This window comes from Notolepis coatsorum (assembly GCF_963971535.1).
Source record: "Notolepis coatsorum genome assembly, chromosome: 20".
NCBI lineage: Eukaryota > Metazoa > Chordata > Actinopteri > Aulopiformes > Paralepididae > Notolepis > Notolepis coatsorum.
In genome coordinates, this window is record NC_140184.1 from 18,986,587 (window position 1) to 19,003,168 (window position 16,582).

At 43.1% G+C, this 16,582-nt stretch overlaps 1 protein-coding gene across 2 annotated transcripts in view; it reads right to left on the reverse strand.

The window, feature by feature from the left end:
* Window positions 1-16,582, reverse strand: part of LOC311247255 (aminopeptidase Ey-like) — a 64,643-nt gene that overhangs the window by 39,898 nt on the left and 8,163 nt on the right. For both annotated transcript variants that reach the window (XM_084337606.1, XM_084337607.1), the window contains one exon: window positions 1,170-1,928. In XM_084337606.1, coding sequence (XP_084193732.1) covers window positions 1,170-1,783 — 614 coding nt within the window. In that variant the 5' untranslated portion in view covers window positions 1,784-1,928. The remainder of the gene's footprint in view (window positions 1-1,169; window positions 1,929-16,582) is intronic.

Below are 16,582 nucleotides of genomic sequence, written 5' to 3' on the forward strand. Positions count from 1 at the left end.
CCCTCAAATGTATATCACTTTTAGAAACTGTCTGTCTGTAAATAAACAGTACTGCATATTTGTATATCTTGTATGTCATAAATGTCTGGATGTAACAGTACTGTATATCTGTATGTCGTGTATGTCATAAATGTTATGATGATTTGAAAATGGGGGACCCTGATGTAAACAAGACGAAAGTCTTTCTCTGGTCTGCATCCCCTTAACAATTGTGTGTATTTAGCTGTACTGTATTGTACCCATTCTGCAATCTGTTAATAAAATGTTCAATCAATCAACAATTCAATGCTTAAACAATAATGTTAGTGATAGAAGGGAACAAATTTTGTGCAAAAAATGGAAAGCTTGCCAATGTTCATGAGGCAGAATTATTACAATAGCCGATAATACATTTTCCCAATGATAAATCCCTATAAGGGTGGACCGCACGGGGAAACTAAAATGACGTCAGACTAGGGCTGGGCGATATAACGATAACGATAATTATCGCGATATATTTTAATAATCGATATCAAAAAATATATATATCGAATTTTTTATTTATTTTGTTCTGACCTGCAACAGGGCAGTTTTAAAACCAGAGACAGTGGACAGACTTGTCTTTCTTGCCTGCAACTTAAAGTAATGGCTTTGCTTGTCCAAATGACAATACTGACCAAATTGAGATTTATTTTTCTCTTGTCCATTTATTTTGTTTGCTTTCTAATTTAAAATACAGCAGAGCTAGACTCCAGTCACGAGTCACGGTGCACATGTGCGGTGGTTTGTCCACCAAAAAAGCGCCAAAAGATAGAAAAGAAACTAGCAGAGCCAGAACTGTTCAACTCCTCTGGAGCCACAGCCAGCAGAGAAGCCGGTTCACTTTCAAACCAGCTGCAGCCTGAGAACTGGAGTGTGAGCGGATGTAACACTAAAGATGGCGGCAACGACAAAGAATTGCTGCAAAATAAACATACATCTGTTGTTTTAAAAAATATATATATATTTTTTTATACTTATAACAATATCGATCATATCGAATATAGAGTGATATGATATTGTTATCGATATCGTTGTCGCGATATCATTTTTGGTCATATCGCCCAGCCCTACGTCAGACTACACCTCCTAATGGAGAGTAGATTAATCGTTTTGCATTCTGATTTGAATATGTGTGAGAGACGGCTTACTGTTTTACACCGTCCTCAGTGTATTCACTCCTATAGAATCCTTCCAGGTCGTCTGCAAGCTCTCCTTGAAACGCTGTGTAAAGGACATAGGACCTTCCAGCTGCCAGTCTATCGCTGAGCTGAATGGCGAGGTACTCCGTCTTCACGACGAGCCAAGCCATCACAATCTTCGGCACGGCCGCTCCGTCCACCCCGCTCAGCTGAGCCTGGTGGCCCTCGAAGACGGTCAGGTTCAGCTTGTTGGAGTGGATGAGGATGAGATCGGTCTCCTTCACGCAGGTGAAGACCACAGACGAGTGTCCGGTGAAGACATACAGGCCACCGGGGTTTGGCACCAGTCGAGGCCACAGGGTCACGTTGTAGGAGACCGGAGCGAGAGCGTCTGGCAGCCTGTAGAGCTCCCAGGGACGCATGGGGGTGGATGTGCCGGCAGGGGTGGAGGTGGACTTAGGCATGGTGGTGGTCGCTGTTGGTCCATCTCCTGGTTTTCCTCTGCTCTTAGCCTTCTCTTTATCAAACACAACTGACAGGGCTATGATGGTGGCCACAGCTCCAGCCCCCAGGACAATCCCAGCTATGCCCAGGTTTTTGCTGATAAAGTAACCTTTCCCCATGGCTGGTGGTGGAGGTTAGAGCAGAAGTCTGAGGGGCACTCTGTAGTCTTCCAAGGCGGTTGGTCTCTTCCCTCCTCAGTTAATAGCTCATCTATTAACATGGCATAGTTTTAGGTGGCAAATGTCTGTTTCTCACTTCAAATACCTAAGGGAAAGATGAACATATTGAGAGCCTTCATTCACACATTCAGAAACGTCGCATTACTGTCAGTTACATTACATTTACATTTTGTCATTTAGCTGACACTTTTATCCAAAGTGACTTACAAGTTTTGTACAACAAGACAGCAGGAAGGGTACAACTCTATCAGCTGAGTAACAATGTTCATCAAAGTGTTGAGTGTTACAGTGTAGGTTAGTATATTAGTGCATGACAGTAAGGTTAGTTAGGGTTAGATTATTATTATATTTTTTAAAAATTTCAGATAATGATTGAAGACGTGTGTCTTTAGTTGACCTGCGAAAGATTGGACAGGTTTCAGCTGTCCTAACTGTGGTGGGAAGTTTGTTCCACCATTGTGGGGCAAGGACCGAGAATAGGCGACTTCTCTTTGATGACCCTCCCGGAGCTCGGATAGGAGTAGGTCTGAGTCGGCCAGAGGATGCAGAGCGTAGGGGTCTTGAGGGTGTGTAGTTAGAGACATTTAGAGACCATTGACCGGAGGTAGGCAGGGGAGCCGTTCCCTTCGCCGCACGATTTAGTTACATGCAGGTATCAATTGCACACTACTGTATGTAATCTAGAGGCAGTGCTCTAAAGTCTAAACAGTCACAATAGTAGTTAAAGGGGAACTATTTTACTATTTCTTTCACTATTTGGGCACTTTTACACAATTCCTGTGAGTCTATGGAACACCTCTGTAATATATATATTTTTTTTATTCATTGTTTTGTATTTCTAATCAAGTCCTCAAAAACAGCATTTTTCTACCTCAAGATCTCGAGCTGTTTTGAGCCTGGGCTCCTAAACCACTGTGTGGCCTGCGCCGCCTCTTGAACATTAACATGCAGCGGTGACTATATGACATCACATATAGGCACATTTTCAAACGACTCAGTTCAGTGAGGGTGAATATTGTGAGAGGAGAATTGGAAGAATGCGCCAATATGAGAATTTTGAGACATAGATCATATTAATATAAGTTCACATAGCTAGGAAACAATGCTAAACACTCAAAAAGGCCATTTATAAGATAGTTCCCCTTTAAGTGCGTGTGTGCACTGTGCGCATGTGTGTGTGTTGTTGTTGTTGTTGTTGATGCACACTGCATGGTAACATAATTGGGAACATCTAATACACCTATATTTTTACATGCTCACGTCACGTCTGCAGACAATGCTGATGATTCCACCAATAGCCTGTAAATGTCTTATGTGTAAGAGCAGTGTTATCCTATAGGAGAACGAATATACGAGGCTCCATCTGATGCACTACTAGAAACACACAAGCCACACCAACAATCCACTCTGTGATTTGATCTAAGATGAAAGACAGAAGTAGAGCTTTGACCATTGATGGCATGCAGTACTTGGTACATAATACAATTGCATGAAGTTAATTCAGGTAGAGATTACACCATTTATAACTTGTTTATTTGCCCCCAATATTATCCGATAATACTTTGACACATAAGACATATCAAGGAAACAACTTGGAGCTGGTTTATGGTTGTAAGATAAACGTTTTAAAAGCCCAATGACAGTCAATAAAATCATATCTATAAATGTAATAAATCATTCATAATCTATTGCATCTGCTTCCACTATCAACATGAAGAGACCGGGGACTGGGATTTCTTAGGCAGAGTGCTGACCTAAAACCAGATTGGCTCATAAGTCATAGTGGGGTATGCATGGTCATGTGACATGAACAGTGATCCCTAGATCAGTACTCCTATTAGAAGTGTGATAAATATGGGCCCTGGCCATGTGTCATCAGACTTCTAAGAATATGAGTACTGACCTAAGGATGAATAGCCAGGTCATATGACTATACAATCCTTCCTAAATTAAGAATTAAGAATTTGAGGCAGCGGTGGCCTAAGGTTTGGAGAGGTGACCCATTCATTGTTTATGGAGCAGGTTTTACATCCAGGTGACAAATTGAGGAGTTCTCTCTGTCTTCTAGCTTTTGGAGAGAATTGTTAATCCCCACCAAATGAAACCCTTGGGCGAAGAACCATATAACTCCAATTTAAGGAACAACGTTTTCAAACTTTATTATCTAAAGATGGTAAGTTACAGTGTTGTGTCCATTCATAGTTAAAAAGACGAGTTTGAGTACTTTCTTGTGATGTATCACATTCACACTCCAAGTGATTTGGATTGACTCTACACTGCAAATACATGGGCTGTCCAAGAAATGGCAAAACAGAGCTGTGTGGTCTTTCAGTGCACAGAGTCCAAATGTTGGCTGAACTGTCCTGGGGTACAGGAATAACATAATAAATTATTTAAATGAATGGTATTCTCCTTTATCCCCCAACTGCTCCAGTGGAGCTGCTCAGTGGTCAACAGTGTCACACTGTGGCTATACTGGGCAGCTCCCATGTGCAGATGTGTAAGTGTGAAACAGGGCATTACTCAAACAGAGGAGTCTGACGGAAATATCTGATCATCACTACTCTGTGAGATCTAATAAATACAGGCCATAGATACTGTCATAGATACGTATTAACACCTACTAATACCAAAGACTTCCAATAATAAGTTCCTTAAAGTTCTGTAGACATTCCATCAAACTAAAGTGCCTTACAACAACTTTATTAATCACCAAAACAAAAAAACATGAGCACATCAGCCCAGTTCTGGCCTCGCTCCACTGGCTGCCTGTTTGTTTTAGGATAGATTTTAAACTAGCCTTAAATGTTTTTAAATCACTCAATGGCACGGCTCCTCCCTATCTATCCAAGCTCCTGCACTGCCACACCCCCCACAGATCCCTAGATCAGCCGACCAGCTGCCATTGGTGGTGCCTAGAACTAGGCTGAAGACTATAGGGAGACAGAGCCTTCTCTGCCGCAGCGCCTAGACTGTGGAACAGCCTCCCCCTCAATATACGGGCCGCCCAGACCTTGCAGGTTTTTAAATCACTTTTAAAAACCTACTTGTTCTCCCTGGCCTTGCCCCCCACTTAATCACCACTAGACCCCTGGCCCATTTTTATCTTCTTTGCTTTACTGTGTCCTACCTGTTTTTATTACATTCATTGTTTTACTATGTTTTTAATTTTATATCTTGCATCGTAATATTTTTGTCTTTTATCAAGCTGCCTGTGAAGCACTTTGGTGCCAGCTGCCGCTGCTTAGAAATGTGCTATATAAATCAAATTGACTTGACTTGACTTGTCTGTTCTATATCTGTCCAATGACATAGATTCCTTCTGGTTTTGAACCGTCCACCTGTGAGAGAGAGATGGCGATGACCAGACAGACTGTATGAGAAGCAGCTACAGGAAGTGGAGCTATCCCTGCAGCAACAGAGGAGACGTCTATACAAGGAGGCGCCCGATGAGAAGGAGAGGTTGGCCCAGCTGGCTGCCAGGTAGCTAGCAAGAGTTGCAGGATCTGTGGAGACAGCTGGAGGATAACAGCTCTCTGGCCGGCAGAGCTCTGAGAGAGGAACTGGACCAGACCAGAGACGAGCAGAAGAGGAGACGCCAGGTGGAGATGAAGGCCTTGGTGGGAACAGCTGGCGATGGAGAAGCAGACCTGGGAGGAGAATCACATGAAGAAGGAAGCACTCACAGCAAGAAGGCCCTGGGTTCGAACTCAGGTGGGAGGCCTTTCTGTGTGGAGTTTGCATGTTCTTCCCATGTTTATGTGGGTTTAGGCTGACCTTTGAAGCTTTTTTTGGCCGTTGAAGCTTCTGGGCCCAAGATTCGATTTTAATTCGAAGCTTCGACAATAATTAAATTAATTAATTAAAAAAATAAATCTTATGTTGTGGGACTTGTAGTACTTTGGTCAACTTTGTTGTTTTTAAATGTGTTCTATTAATAAAGTGGATTGGATTGGATTGGATTAATTAATTAATTAAATTAATAATCCGTTACACAGCCAACAACATTACATTACATAATTATGTTGCAACCTTCGTCTATAAAGCAAACAATTATATACATATTTATATGTAGTTAATAGAGACAAAGGCAGAATTCGACTTAATTAAGCACGTTTACTATAGAGAATTGTCAGTGCTGTAAAGTTTAAACCTTTTTAAATCTTAGACAAACGAAACACTTTGCTTTTATGAAATATTGTAAGCTGTCATTTGAGGCTTTATAAAAGCAGCAAGTTGTATTAAACACAGAGAGGAGTTAATGAGGAATCTCCATGTGCTTGTTGTAGTTAACAAAGAGAGGCAGAGTTAATGAGGCGTATGACGTCTGTTGCATTGTAGGAGCAAGATTTTGCAGGTGAAAAAATAATTTCTTCCAATTTTTTTATTATTTTTTTAATATTCAAATTTTATTTTCCCGTTCGAATCTCGTGCCCATCGAACGAAGCTTCAAAGCTTCGAAGTATTTAAGACAGCTAGGCAGGGACTACGGATGAAAACTAGCTCATTAGCAAACTCTGGCACATTTACATTGATGGGGAACTGAAAGTGTTGATCTATGTGCATTGTCCCTGGGTAATAAATAAATAACATAAAAAAGGAAGCTTGGCTGCCGAGTCGGGAGTACGAACTCAAAGAGGAAATGCATCATCAAGACCACTTCCTTCCCCTCTCCACATGCAAACAAAAAGGCCTTCCTTGCTTTTGCCCCTTTGTCCAGTTCTGTAATATGAGATGGCGCGACCGCGGTCAGTCGCCGTCGGTTTTGCTCCGCAGAGATTGTGCGCACTTTTAGTTATTATGGTTGTTATTATTATAAAAAAAATGACAACACTTTTTGCCAAGATTGGCCACTGGAGATCAGACGGGACAAAGACGAGGACAAAGGAAAAGGTGGCGGGACTAAATGAAAGCACAGGGGAAGGAGAAGTGGAATCAGATTAAGGCTAAAAAGTTCTGCTTACCGGCCGGCAATCCCATCAATTCTGTTGGCGAATGTTCGTTCGCTGGAGAATAAGATGGACGATCTCCGTGCAAGGGTTTGATTCCAACGGGACGTGAGGGATTGCAACATCATATGTTTGACGGAGATATGGCTAAAGCCAACAACTCCGGATCACAGTATCTCTCCGTCGGATTCCTTCTCCGTCTTCCGAGCGGACCGTACAGATGAGTCCGGTAAGAGTATTGGTTCTTACGAACAACGGCTGGGTTAGCCCCAAGGAGATAAAGATACTCTCTCGTTCATGCTCGCCGGACCTAGAACATCTGTCCATCCAATGTCGCCCGTTTCATCTCCCCCGAGAGTTCACCGCTATAATCATGGCGGCGGTGTACATTCCACCACAAGCGGATACCGCCAGGGCCCTGGCGGATCTACAAGGACATCTAAACAATCACCAGATCAAACATCCAGACGCAGCCATGATCATAGCCGGTGATTTCAATCAGGCGAATCTGAAGAAAGTGATGCCAAACTTCTTCCAGCACATCGCTTTACGTGAGGTAAAGAAGTGGTCCGACCAATCAGAGGCCACGCTACAGGACGCACTCGATGACGTCGACTGGGGAATGCTCCAGGCGAGCTCCAGGCGAGCTCAAGGCGGATAGCATTGTACCCACAAAGAAGGTTTGAGTCTTCCCGAACCAGAAACCATGGGTTGACAATACATTGTGGCTCTGAACGTTCGCACCACTGCTTATAACCTGGGCAGAGCGTCAGGAAACATGGAGGAGTATAAGGCTACAGTCTATACTCTAGTCTGCGCAAGGCTGTAAAGCTTGCTAAGAGGACGTGCGCTGACAAGATAGAGGCACAAATGGTCCAGAACGGCACAAGAGGTTTATGGCGAGGACTACGGACGATAACTGACTACAAAGTCAGCGCCCCCTCAATGGGGAGTGCAGACGCCTCTCTCGCGGACCAACTCAACTCCTTTTACGCACGGTTCGGTGCAAACAGTGGTGACGCTAGCTCACCGGCTAACAACGTCACTGACGCACCGGTCGTCGTGGAGGGGGCATCCGCGCGGGGGGGGGGGGGCACTCTCTCAGTGACGGAACACAGTGTGAGAAGAGCATTTATGCGGGTGAACACCAGAAAGGCAGCTGGCCCAGATGGGATAACAGGACGTATACTTAAGTCCTGTGCTAACCAGCTAGCCCCAGTATTCACCACCATATTTAATCTATTCCTGGCTGAGTCCGTAGTCCCTGCCTGCTTCAAGGTGTCCACTATAATACCGGTACCAAAGAAATCCTCCCCAACAGGTCTTAATGACTACAGACCGGTGGCACTCACCTCTGTGGTCATGAAATGTTTTGAGAGGCTGGTTAAGGATTACATTTGTGCCTCCCTCCCCAGTGATATGGACCCTTTGCAATTTGCATACAGGCCAAACAGGTCCACTGACGATGCGGTCTCTCAAGTACTACACAGTACCCTCTCTTACCTAGACTGCCAGAAGGGGGGCTATGTGAGACTGTTGTTCATTGACTACAGCTCAGCGTTCAACACCATAGTCCCCACCAGACTGGTGGACAAGCTGATCGAGCTGGGTCTGAGCTCCGCTCTGAGCGCCTGGGTACTGGACTTTCTGAGTGAAAGGCCGCACGTGGTCAGGGTGGGGGGTCAGACCTCCAACACCATCACCCTGAGTATCGGGTCCCCCCAGGGCTGTGTTCTGAGCCCCCTGCTGTATTCACTATACAGTATACACACATGATTGTGTGGCCAAGTTCAGCTCCAACTCCATAGTGAAGTTTGCGGACGACACGTGGTGGTGGGGCTGATCTCTGACAACGACGAGAAGGCCTACCGGGAGGAGGTTGATGCACTGGAACGCTGGTGTCAGGACAACAGCCTGCTCCTGAACATTGGTAAAACCAAGGAGCTGATCGTGGATTTTAGGAGGAGACAGCAGGAGACACACACACCACTGAGGATAAACGGGGCTACCGTGGACAGGGTGAGCAGCTTCAAGTACCTGGGGGTCCACATCTCAGAAGAGCTGACATGGACAACACACATAGACTCAGTCGTAAAGAAGGCGAAGCAGCGCCTCTACCACCTGAGACAGTTAAGGAAGTTCAGAGTATTGGGGAAGATACTCCAGTCTTTCTACTCCGGAGCTGTAGAGAGCATCTTGACTGGAAACATCACTGCCTGGTATGGAAACAACAAGGCACAGGACAAGAAGGCCCTACAGACTCAGAGAGTGGTGCGCTCAGCTGAGCGTACTACGGGTATGGCACTACCACCCCTGCAGGTCTTATATAACAAGAGGTGCAAATCCAGAGCTTGCAGAATAATGAGAGACCCTCACCACCCCAACAACAGCCTGTTCAAGCTGCTGCGGTCAGGCAAACGCCTGCAAACACCAGCAACTACATCAAGCGGTGCAAGGGGAAGGCTAAGAGAATTATTAAGGACTCGAGCCACCCGAACAACTGCCTCTTTGAACTGCTGCGGTCAGGCAAGCGATACCGGAGTCTTAAGGCGAGCACAGAAAGACTCAGAAGAAGCTTCTATCCCCAGGCCATCAGGCTGCTAAACGAACAATAATCGCTAAACGAACAATAATCACTATGCAACAACCATCAAATGCACACAGCACATACACCCACACGCACACACTCACTCAAACAAACAACACACTGCAGCACCCACTCTCCACACTTTAGATCACACAAACACACTTACACTTTATATTTATTGATAAAGGATTTGCACTACAACTCGTACACCTACTGTGAATTGTACCTAAGTTGCACCTCGTCCCATTTCTCCATTTCTGCCTTGCACTATATAGTATTGTATATTAGTACACTGCACAGTATTGTATATTGTATGGTAACTACGTCTATTCTGCATCGAACATTGTACATATGTCTAAACTGAACACTGTGACCTCTTTTTTTACTTCTAATTTTACTATGTTTTTATTTCATACTTATCTTGTCTTGCACAGTCTCTGGAGCGCAACAGTAAGAAGCATTTTGTACAAAAGTATTCTGTACTTCTGTATGACAACTATTAAAGAAACTTGTTAACCCTTTCAAAAAAAACTAGGACAGAGAGACTCCGGCTCAGCTTCTTCCCCCAGGCCATCAGAGTCTTGAACACTGAACTCTCCACACACAAGCACACATGAGCACACACACAACACACACACTGTATACTCTCACACACTAACAGTCATGAAAAGGTCACTTAAAAAAAATTAAGAAAAGAGAACGGGAGTGGTTCTTGTATAGTAAATAGATGGATATAGCAAGTTAGCATAAGGACACATAGTATAAATGTAGATTGTATAGTATAGCATTGTATAGTAGTGTACAGACCCAGTGCCTCATCCGTAGCTAACATTGTATTGCACTATCGCAGGACCTTAGCATGTCTTACCATGCTTTTTGTAAACTTTATGTACATTATACCTGTCTTATTCTTATTACTTGTATTATTGCACAAATGTCTTATTCTCATTCCTATTCTTATTACGTGTATTATTGCACAATCGCTGCAGGCATGACCCCCCACATTTCACTGTATGCTTGTATGCCGTGACAAATAAAACTCTTGACTTGACTACTTATTCTAGCTCCATTCACCCTGAAATACATTAAAAGCACTGGGGGGAAATGCACACCTTGGAAAATTATATCTAGATCAAGATTAAATTCTGAAGTGAACTGCGATCCATGTATCTGAAGATACAGAAGACTGTTGACAGCATTTATGTCAGCAAAATCATCTTCAACGTCAATGAATGATGTACTTGGTATTGTGTTGTTAAGAAAGACCATGAGTGAGCAGGGTCGGAAATAACAAGATGCTCGAAGCAGAATGTTGAGATGGTTCATAATGTCCTTGCATTTGGACTCTGGAAAAGGAATGAGATTAATGATAATAAATCCTTTCTCACCTTAATGTGAGAGACTATAAAATTCTAAGTATGATATATATATAGGAAACCAATGTTATGGTTTAATTATCTTATAGACATTCAAAACGAAGTGATGGTTGGTTATAAAACAGATATTGCTGGGCGGCTACGTGGCGTAGTGGGCAAGGCACTCGCCACGAATGACGGAGACGCTGGGCTTGCCTGTTCAAGCCCAGCGCTCCACATTGCTTTTAGTTTAGCTGGCCGTCCATACTAATACACATTGGCCGTATTAGGGGGTGGGAAACTGATGGGTGAGGATCGGGCGTTGTGGACAGCGACTCCTACAGGTCGGTTGGTGCGCCTGCGCAGTAGAATCAGGAAGTGTCGGGGGCAGCGTGAGCCTCCCACGCGTTACTCCTCGCCACTGAGAGATCGAGCTGCGCAGGTGAAAAGATGCGACTGCTGTTACCTCAAGTACCGGAGGGGACTTGTGCTATGTATGACTTAGTCCACATTGCAGCCGGCTTGTGGGAGGCAAGAAACAGCGTTCGTGACAGGGGAGGGTTGAATTGGACGATACGAAATTGGGATGGGAGAAAAAATATATAGAAAAATGGGAGAAAAAGTGGATAAAAAAAAAATATTGCTAATTTAATAAGAGAAGACAAGAAAGCAGTCAAATCTAGCCTGAGGGTTGGTTATCTTGTCCTGCACTTTCCATGACTGAGACTTTCTCAGGGTCAAGTTCCAGGATTTGTGATTTAAAAACATCCACAGGCCATGAAAATGGCTCTGTGACACCACAACGATGCACGCAGTACTACTGCGTCGCAGTAGGCTCTGACAGGAGTCCATGACCAGCCCACAAGTTCAGACATTGGAGCCCAGTGGTCACCTGGTGAGGTCCCTGCCAATGAGAGTCTGGACTGTTCATTGAGTAACAGGAGGAAGGCTCTTGGCTCTTGGTGCAGTCGTAATATGGGAACTGGCTACCGCGCACGCGCATACATGTTCCCTCAGTTGCGCACAGAACAGATGATTATTATGCATAAGTGGAGATCAAGCAGCCCCCCACCTTCTCGTAGGTTCCTATTATTATGCCGGGTAGCTTTCTACAACGGCCGGGTACTTATCATTGCGCGCACTTCTGCCCTGAGTGACCTACTAATAACACGCTGTGTAACCGCGTGTGTGCACGACTGCATGCCTCAATGAGTCTAATGCCTCTGTAAATGACCACAAATTATAGCACTTTGATACTGCTTTATGACAGATGCTTATTATTATTAGTAAACTTTAATGTAATGGTTTATACATGTTTCTTTATTGTTTTACATTAATGTTCTATTTAGAAAACCTTGTGTAACTTATCTGTGTAATCTCTCTTCATCTCAGTTGCAATGTATGCACTTTGCTGTAGTGTCCACATGGGCTACCAAGTGTCATGGAGAGGGACCCTGTCGGCCACCCGCCCCCTGCGGACGGGTGTCCCCCAGGGCTCGGTTTTAGGACCCCTTCTCTTCTCCCTCTACACTAAATCACTGGGTAACATTATCACGTCTCATGGCTTCTCCTACCATTGTTATGCCGACGATACTCAACTCTTCCTCTCCTTCCCTCCCTCAGATATCCACGTCTCTGTGCGGATCTCGGCCTGTCTGTCCGACATCTCAGCCTGGATGACGTCCAACCACCTCAAACTGAACCTAAGCAAAACAGAATTGCTCCACCTGCCGGCCAAATCCTCCCCCCTAACCGACCTTTCAATCACAGTCGAGAATGCAGCTGTGACTGCGTCCCCGACCGCCAAGAACCTTGGTGTTGTCCTCGACGACCAGTTGAACTTCTCTGCTCACATCGCAGCGACGACCAGAACCTGCCGATTCCTCCTGAGCAACGTCAGAAGGATACGCCCCTTCCTGACAAAAGAAGCCACCCAACTCCTCGTCCAATCAACAGTCATCTCCCGCCTCGACTACTGCAATGCACTGCTCGCTGGCCTCCCGGCCACTGCCACTAAGCCTCTTCAACTCATTCAGAACGCAGCGGCCCGCCTGATCTCAAACCTACCGAAGTCGGCCCATGTCACCCCACTTCTTAGGGACCTGCACTGGCTCCCCATTGCTGCACGAATCCGCTTCAAGGCCCTCGACCTAGCATACCGTGCGGCAAAGGGAACCGCTCCCGCCTACCTCCGGTCAATGGTCTCTAACTACACACCCTCAAGACCCCTACGCTCTGCATCTTCTGGCCGCCTCAGACCTACTCCTATCCAAGCTCCGGGAGGGTCATCAAAGAGAAGTCGCCTATTCTCAGTCCTTGCCCCACAATGGTGGAATGAACTACCCACCCCAGTTAGGACAGCCGAATCACGTCCAATCTTTCGCCGTCGACTAAAGACGCACTTCTTCAACCATTATCTGAATTAAAAAAAAAAAAAAAAAAAAAAAAAAAAAATCTAACCCTAACTAACCGTACTGTCATGCACTTGTCCTAATAAACTAACCTACACTGTAGCACTCAACACTTTGATGAACATTGTTGCTCAGCTGATAGAGTTGTGCCCTTCCTGATGGCTTGTCGTACAGAACTTGTAAGTCGCTTTGGATAAAAGCGTCAGCTAAATGACTAAATGTAAATGTAAATGTATGGGGGCAGAGTTCGTCTTTTTGTATGGTATAAAGTTCGTCACGAAATCATGTTTGTTCTCACGAGATCAGAACGAGAGTTAAAACCAATGCCAATTCGTTTGGTCTTGCAGAACTGCTTTATTTACAATGCTAACACTGCAGATTCGTTCCTGAACATGTAAAGTTTGTTTATTTGTGTAAATGTCTTTTTGGTACAAAAGGTAAATTGATATTGCTAAAGTTGAAATGTTTCTTTTGAATAATTCATGAGCTTTATTTTTTTAATAATAATCAATTTTGTGAGACTATAGAATGATAGGCGTATGTTATTTTTATGCTTTGATTAGCCTACTATTGTTTTCATGGTGCTACGAAGGTTCTAAGGTGCTCAATGCTGACATTGGTCCTGTGCAAAGAAGAAAATAAAAGGCATCTGTTTGAAACTAAACCGCATCATTATTGCTTAACCAAGTCTGGGGGCTGTTAAAGTTTCACTGATCTAATGTGCAAATATCTTATGCATCAAGGACCAAGGGGGGTGTCGTTTACCATGAGAAAATAACCCTTTGCATGGAGGTGCATGGCCTCTAACACTTTTTAACTTCTGTTCTTCCAGCCTCCCCTCTAGGTCTGAGCACCATGCTCATAATATATCAACACATTATCTAAATCTGAGCACCATGTTCATAATATATCAACACAGTATCTAAATCTGAGCACGATGCTCATAATATATCAACACATAGACAGTATCGTAACAGTGTTGGCAGGTAATTAGTTATCAGTTAGAACTACAGTTACACCCATATATGGAGATTTAGGGAAAAAACAAACATATTACAAATATTAAACATACAGTATTAGGAAACCAGGAACAAGTGCTGTGACAAATCAACTCTAAACTCTATCAGATGTGTAAGACCGTGTATGAGTTTTGAATGCTGAAATATCTATTCATGTTTCTATTGTTAATTGTTTCACTGCAGCTTTGCAGTCTGTAAGCACCAGGAACTTGGTGAAAGACAACCGATTAGGGTGTTTTGGAACATTTCACAAAAACATGATTGGTTTATGCAACTTGCCATGATGTAATCCTCTCCAAGGAAGAATGTTCAGAACAGCTTCATAGCTTTCCCATGAGCAGTATTTTGGCATTGGTAAGAGCCTTATTTTAAACCAACCCTATAAGTAGTGAAGTGTAAGATTGGACTCATCAAGTCTTTAAATGTATGGGCTGAGCTATGTGTAATGATAATGATGCACACCGCTAGTCTCTCTCGACTTTGATTGACAGGTCAAGAGGGTTATGAGTTCAAGGTTAGACCTGACTCCCTTCTTGAGACTCCTGAATCTTCTGGAAGTTTACGTGTCAAAATGACATCACTTATTTGTATTTTCCTTGAACAATATTTTGCCAATTTCCATTGCCCTATAAAAATGTTTGATGTTTGAGATTGTACCAACTTATCACCTGCTCCTTGGAACCTGGCTGGAATAAACCGCCACCCACTATTCTCCCATTCTGGGTCGTCTCTGTGTCAACTTTGCCTATATATATATATATATATATATATATATATATATATATATATATATATATATATATATATTAGTGCTGACAATAGATTACAAAAAAATTCACTAATTAATCTCACAATTTTCTGTAATTAATCTAGATTAATCTAGATTAAAAATCGCATTTTTCTACTTAAGACTGAAGCTTGTAACAGATATTTACTTGAGTAAAATCATGGAATTAATGTAAAATCAACACAAAGAAAGTATATTTAGATTTAAAGATTATTTTAATAGCTTTCTTTGAATACAGTTTATCTCCTGTGAAATACAAATGTTCAACAAAACCATCAACATTGACTCAGCTAGACCGCTTTCTTATATTATATTGAAAAATGTTCACTCCATAGATTAATCTAGATACATTTTTTGTAACGCTTTAAAGAATTTAAATGAATCTCGAGTTAAAGCATTAATTTTGACAGCCCTAATATATGTATCAAAGTCTACTCAAACAATTGCATCCCATATGAACTAAAAATGCATTAATTGTATTTGTTTTGGAAATATGCTAAAAGTCACAAGGCAGTGAACACACTGGGCAAACAACATCCCATCATCACTGTGGAAAAGACAACATTCAAGTGTGGATCCTGGGCTTCTGCCAACGTTCTCCTGATAGTATTTTATACTGATATGACACAAGAGGACAGGCAAAGGCAAGACATGCAGTCCAAAAACAAAACAATAGCACTGATCCTGGGCCAGAAGAAGGGGGTCATTTTGTGAGTGGGAATGTTTCTCTAAGGGGCCATAAGTCACATACTTGGTGTGAAGAAATGACAACAATGGAGCCACGTGACCGTCCTAGTTGTAATGGTGTGTTTTCAATGGATTCCCTTCTTCACCTCGTCTGGTCCTTCTCACATTCCCAGTGCATCCTGTCTGCGGCACCGAGCACTGTAGTCATTCCAGCTGGATGGAGCTTTTTTTAAAGAGTGAAAACCCCTTGAATATCATAAACTACCGAAGCTCAACAATGTGAAAATGGCAAGACAGGAAACGTGTTTTTCGCCTGCAGCATAATAAACCTTGAACCCATGAACTTTACCATTAGTTCCATTTTCTTACAGTTAAAAGCGCACACTCACTACAGAGGTAAAAATAATATTTGCGCAGCATGATTTAATTTTTTTTTACACAAGAGTGTATATAAGCCATATGCTAGACGCTTTCTTTTCTGGGAAACTAGAAAGCACATGAATCTCATGTGGACCCAAGAATTCCTAACGAGCAAACTGGGGGTTTGCTTATATGATTCATTACTTTGTACCATGCATAGTGGGAGAATTTCATGTGTACGTGGAAAATACGTAGTTTCATACTTACCGTTTATGCCTACCTGAATATACCTGTGGAAAAGATTTTTACGTTACACTTACCATTTTTTATATTAGTACCTATAGTATGAATATTGTTCTTGCCTATGTGTAGCACCCTGAATATGTTGCTATTATTCAGAAGTGCTGACTTGCCTTTTATCTCCCCTTGGTGCACCAAGATATATTAACTAGTTTCCATTGATACTCCCTCGAACAATGACGCGAGTTTCTCCTTCTACCGGCTGGAATATGGATTATAAACAGTAAATTGGATCATATTCTTTCCACCCAGCGCTTCCTGTGGGGCTAGTTGGCGGTACCAGC